We start from the raw sequence: 5,728 nt of genomic DNA, 5'->3' as shown, positions 1-5,728 counted from the left end.
ATTCCACCAACCACACAGTGGTAGACGGTCAATCTTTTGGGCCCGAAATCGAAAGGGCCTTCCTGGCTAAGAGATCTACAATATTGAAAGCCTTGAAGATTAGAAGAATTAATTGCCCAAAACGAAAATTATGACAAATAGGGGAGGCCTTCGTAAGTTTTATCAGCCCAAGGCCCCAAAGTGGTAGTGTAGGTTGGGTAGTTTAGTAAATTGAGATGAAAAGAAGACTTGAATTAGAAAATTAAAAAAAAAAAAAGAAAAGAAGAAGTTTCTAGACCACCTACCCATTTCCACTTCAACCCCTTCCCCATCCCACAGGCCACGACCTCCCTCTTGCATTCTCACATTGGAAGGAGGTCATGGAAGGGGGAAGTGTTTAAGTGGAAATGGGCAGATAATAAACTAAACGGGTCTAAAAACTTTGGTGGGTTTTTTTTACTTTTGTAATAAAGGTATTTTGTATATAGGGAAATTGGGTATGGGAATATTACATATGTTGTCGGCAAGGATTTCCATAACTTCTCTACTGAAAGGTGAAGTTCTCAATCACTTCACTAACCCTCCATTGGCCTTTGGTGGTTTTTTTTTTCCCACTGTCACGTGTCGCAATATAAGAATACACTCTTGTGCACAGCAAATAAAATTTTTTCCCCTACCTGATCTTGTCCTTTTTTTTTTTTTGGGGTGGGGACTATACCACTGGAGCGTCAAACCCACAACCTCTTTGTTAAAATGTGTCCGTAATCACAGGCTGAACAACCCTTCGTTGGTCTCGCCTGATAGTCGTTACGCACGGTGCCCGTTATTTTTAAAACTGATTGTCGACATGGAATGCTAGATGGAAATTCAACAATAATCAAGATCGCGTGGCCCTTGGCCATCCCAGACAAAACCAACAAACGGCCTTACAGGTTGGCATTTTGAATAGTATTCATCCTCTAAATATGTATGAATGCAATTTGAAGACCAGTTTTCAACTACCAATCAACGTTTTTACCATTTTATTGGAGAAGGTTAGCTTTGACATAACTTTCTTTTCCTCTAGCCATCTTAATTTTTTGATTTTCTCATTTTATTATTATTATTATTATTCTTTTTTCATCTTGACAAATAACCTAGAAGAATAATCGAAACAGACTCTTACAAAGCTTGCCCCCTGGCCACTTGTGCAGAAAAGCCTTTGGCATAGGGTTCAATTTCTATAAAATCTAGAAAATAAGAGATAAAACTCCAACAGAAGAAAGACCATTCCTGTTTTTTGTTGGAGTTTGAAAGGGGGGAGAGAACACAATCAACACCAAGCAATAAGGGACAAAGAAGAAAAATCAATCTAACAATTTCAATAGAAAGCCATATCAGGAAGAAAAACAAACATATGAGAGTAACTGGGGAAGAAAACGAAAAGAGAATTAACTGCTGTCTGCTGCAACTTCCTATCCCTACTATACCCCAAAACACAAAGAAGGATGCAATCTTTATCTTGATGATGGATGATAGGGGAAGAAGTGGTATAGAATAGTGGGTAAAGAAAATCTTAAATCTAACAGAAAGGAACTAATTAATCTTGAGGCCACAAAGAAGGGACCAGGACATAATACCAGCTATCACAGTGAGTCTCCTCTGTCCCAACCCACGAGAAGTAGTGCTAAAATTGCTCCACTGCAACTCTCCTTCCTATTACCATCTTACGAAGTTTGGGAATTTGCAGGTGCCTGTCAATGCTGTACATGCAATTCAACTTTAACGTTAGAATTCTTTTCAACCAGAGAAAATGGATTTAACGAATCAAGAATATATAAAGCAGAAAGAAAGATCAAACAATGCTTACCTCAGGTTCTGCAGCCTTTGTTTCCTCACCCTTAATCCCATCCTCACCTGCAAAGGTAACATCTTAAGTTAAGTATAGTCTCGCAGCTTATTTCATTAGACAATTATCCTCTAGTAGAAATCTGAATGTCTTCCATTGAAGCAGTTCAGCATTTAGACTTTGGAACACAATAATGAATTATTATGTGTGAAGTCAAAAAGGAAACAAATGCACAAAGGCCAGATTCAGAGGGACGTAACTATCTTGCTGGGTAAGGTAAGGTAAGGTATTAGGACAGTCGAAGCAATCAATCAGGCCAAAGACAACTGTTGGGGTGCACAACCAGATTATTTTGACCTCTGAACCCAGGGATAGAATGATCAAAATCTGGTTGGACTTCTATAATGTAATGTGTTAGTGCAACTCTACCCACTTAGCAGGCACACCTCAGCTTCCTGCACTTCAAAATAATTTCTCTCAAGCATCTAAACGCAATGAAACATCGCAAGTTCTTAAACAGTGTTCACAGCACTACCTCCATCTTCTGGCAAATCAGATGTCCAAAGAGTAAGGTTATCCCTCAGCAGCTGCATAATCAAGGTGCTATCTTTGTATGACTCCTCACTTAAGGTGTCCAATTCTGCAATAGCCTCGTCAAATGCCTGTTTTGCCAAATGGCAGGCCCTAAGAATTCCAATAGAAGATTGTAACATTCATCAAACAATGGGAAGTGAGATGTTATAATAAATTTATGACGGCACCAACCATATTGGACCTACCTCTCAGGGGAATTTAGAATCTCGTAGTAGAAGACAGAGAAGTTCAGGGCAAGGCCTAAGCGGATTGGATGAGTTGGAGGCAGATCTGTATTTGCCGTGGCAGAAGCTGCCTATTGAGAAAACAAATTATGTGATTATAGAAGTTTCAAATAGAGCCCAAGAAAGATTTGTAGTTGCATTAATTCTAAATGTGAGACTGAAAGCATGCCTGGTAGCCTTTCAACGACTGATCTGCAGATTCTTTTCTGTCTTCTTCAGTCTTAAATTCTGCAAGATAACGGTAATAGTCTCCCTTCCTGCAATTATTTTAAGAATGAAACATAACAGATATGAACTTTTGGTGAATTTTGAAAGACATTCATCTATATAGACTCAGGGTGATGAACAAATTCAGGAGGAAAATTTTGAAGACATTATCCTGTATGAGATAATAAAGAGCATGATCGGACTGGCTGTTTTGGAAACCTAAGACCACTAAGATGGCTGCTTTAGCCCAACATGAAAGAAGGTACATGCAATCAAATATTCAGTAAACACCACTCACATCTTATAGTAGAACACAGTTGATTCTCCAGAGCCTGCAGAAGGGATCAGATGCTTATCGATGATGGTCAAGATGTCATTACAGATCTTGGCAAGTTCTTCCTCTACTTTTTGCCGATAACCTTTGATCAGTTTCACATAATGCTCATTTCCTTTAGACTCTTCCTTCTGCTCAATTGAGGACATAATGCGCCAGGAGGCTCGGCGTGCTCCAATGACATTCTTGTAACCCACAGAAAGGAGGTTTCTTTCCTCCACAGTCAGCTCAAGATCTAGTTTAGCAACTTTCTTCATGCTTTCCACCATTTCTGCACCATCAAACAATTGTGATCAACATGAGTCCACGATGCATCATGGAGTTCCAAAATCACATTGAAATGCTCCAGGATATTTTTTGGGGGGCAAGGGGAGTACATGTGGAGTAAACTGAACGGCACCACTTATGCAAATCTTCTTAATGCCTTGTTACATTCCATTCATAATGACATGGATGTCTTATGACTCATGTTACATTACAGGTACACTGTGACTCATAATCTCAAATGAATTGTAAAATGCCCCTGATCTGGTACTGTCCTAGTGAAGCTGTTAATCTGTCACTATGACCAACAAGTTAATATAAATGCAATGAGAATCTATTCTTCACACAGTAATGGAGATATTTAAAAAGTAAAATTTGTAATGCAATGATCTTGTGTATTGTCAAAACAAACACTGAGATCTAGAAGAAAAAACTACCCCAACAAACATAGAAAGGAGATAAAGGTGCTAACTCTGAAAAAATCTAGAAAGGCCAAGATTGTACACCCCAGTATATTTGCTACTGTATACTCAAAACAACATAGAGTCTTCCACAGTCTAAAACATCTCACATTTTTTCAATTAAAACGATTAATAAATCTGGAGACATTGTGATCTAAGCAGAGGATCAAAACCATTTTAGCGCAATGGACATGAGATCACGAACTCCACAAGGCAAGAAAAGACATTTCGGCCAAAGAAATCAAAACAGAGAAAACAAAATCCTATGTAAGAAGGAGAGTTTTCTCAACTACATTTCCTAAGTAAATTATTAAACAAACTGAGCCACTATAATGCTATGTCGAAATTTAAGAAACAAAATACATAAAATAAATCAGTGAAAAAATAACACAACGAAACAGAATCAATACAGAAACCCAATGAGGGTAGCAGTTGTGATCTGAGCAACATTTTACAACATTTCAACAGATCAAGATTGAATTAAACAACCAAGCAACCAAATTATCCGATCTAAAGGAATATTAGGTGGAGAAATACGAAATAAAATCGAATGATAACTAGATGAATCGAAGGCAATGTGGATGGGAAGCTCACCATCGTATCGTTCGGCTTGCTCAGCGAGCTTCGCCATGTAAACATGGTTCTCTCTTTCCTTCTCCGTCGACATCTATGAGATCAAAACAGCAGCAACGAAAACACAGAAAAAATTTGCAGAAGAAAAAGAAACAGAGCGAGAGCGCGTCCAAGAGTAACAGAAAAGAATGAAATGAAAATATAAAAAAGGCTCGCAAGTTAAATCGGGTTTAACTGGGGATTCGGGAATTTGTTTTGTTTTGCGTTTGTGCCTTAATTTTAGAATTTTATATTAAAAAAAAATTGAAAATTATAATTTTTCTTTTTTTATATATTCAGAGGTAGACCGGAAACGGACCGGCTTCGGCTCGGATACACCAATATCCTAATCCGAATCCGGCAAAAATTTAGAGAAGACATCCAAATCCGATATCCGATAATAATCCGATCCGATAAAATATCCAATTATTGATTGATAATTGTCACTTTTTTACATTTTTTATTATAAATTTCTAATTTCCGATTATCGAATACCGCTATCCAAATCCGATTACCGGTATCCAAAATTATCATCTATTTTTAAAGAAAAATTTTATCCGGTTATTATCCGATCCGATAAGCAATTATCCGAATCCGGTTGCTTAATGAACGGATATGGATATTTTCCGGTAAGAAAATTTTCTAATACGGATACCCTTAAACAAATACGAATGCAAATTCGGAGGCGGATTTCGGCTATCCATTTACAGGTCTATTCAGAGGCATTGCAAATATAGATTTTTTTTTTCTTCTCATTCTTCTTCCTCAAAATTATCTAACCTACAGATTTTTCTTTTCCAAATAAAACGTTTGGTTTGTATCAGCAATTACAAGTATTGCACGTAAATACTAAATCACTAGAGTTTTTTTACGCGTGGATCCTCTTAGTAGACTATAAATTAATGTTGGGTCACATTAGTGTGGTAAATTATGTCTTAGTTCCATAGCAACTAATGTTGTTTTCCGATTCTTTTCAAATTTCAAACTTAGAATGACCAAAATATCCATCAAGTTGTTTAACACATGATATTACTGAAATACCCCCATAAACCATATTGTTATCAACCATATAGGTGGGTGAAGGGAATACCCCCTTCACCACCTTCTTCCTACAATACCCGCTTTACCTTCATATGATATTAGAAAAATAAACCATTCACCTTCCTATCCTAATCGAATTCCGGCAATGGTTTTCGATAGTGGCTCCAACAGAATGAAAGGATGA

At 37.4% G+C, this 5,728-nt stretch overlaps 1 protein-coding gene across 2 annotated transcripts; it reads right to left on the bottom strand.

Moving 5' to 3' along the window:
• Positions 1–1,268: 1,268 nt before the first annotated feature.
• On the bottom strand, positions 1,269–4,670 carry GRF12 (general regulatory factor 12). Of its 2 annotated transcripts, XM_089164754.1 has the most exons (7): positions 4,486–4,669; positions 3,131–3,437; positions 2,795–2,882; positions 2,587–2,696; positions 2,343–2,491; positions 1,829–1,875; positions 1,269–1,721 (listed from the first exon to the last, which is right to left on the bottom strand). In XM_089164754.1, the coding sequence occupies exons 1-7, from the start codon at positions 4,556–4,558 to the stop codon at positions 1,716–1,718; spliced, it is 780 nt and encodes a 259-aa protein (XP_089020880.1). In that variant the 5' UTR covers positions 4,559–4,669; the 3' UTR covers positions 1,269–1,715. The 2 variants fall into 2 exon arrangements, with proteins under 2 accessions (XP_089020880.1, XP_089020879.1); XM_089164753.1 differs by lacking the exon at positions 1,269–1,721 and having other exon boundaries at positions 1,814–1,875; positions 4,486–4,670.
• Positions 4,671–5,728: the final 1,058 nt, after the last annotated feature.

This window comes from Hakea prostrata, chromosome 8 (assembly GCF_041222555.1).
Source record: "Hakea prostrata isolate BN-2017 chromosome 8, UWA_Hpros_2, whole genome shotgun sequence".
NCBI classification, from domain to species: domain Eukaryota; kingdom Viridiplantae; phylum Streptophyta; class Magnoliopsida; order Proteales; family Proteaceae; genus Hakea; species Hakea prostrata.
The sequence above is the reverse complement of the archived record's forward strand: the minus strand, read 5'-3'. Positions and strand labels throughout refer to the sequence as shown.

What these genes read in the sequence shown, in the direction of transcription:
- GRF12 (XM_089164753.1), bottom strand. Translation starts at nt 4,558, where the DNA reads ATGTCGACGGAGAAGGAAAGAGAGAACCATGTTTACATGGCGAAGCTC. An exon ending in ATTCTAAATTCCCCTGAGAG is followed by an intron (nt 2,492 to 2,586) that starts GTAGGTCCAATA and finishes TGGAATTCTTAG; the next exon opens with GGCCTGCCATTTGGCAAAAC. An exon ending in TGATTTGCCAGAAGATGGAG is followed by an intron (nt 1,876 to 2,342) that starts GTAGTGCTGTGA and finishes TTACCTTTGCAG; the next exon opens with GTGAGGATGGGATTAAGGGT.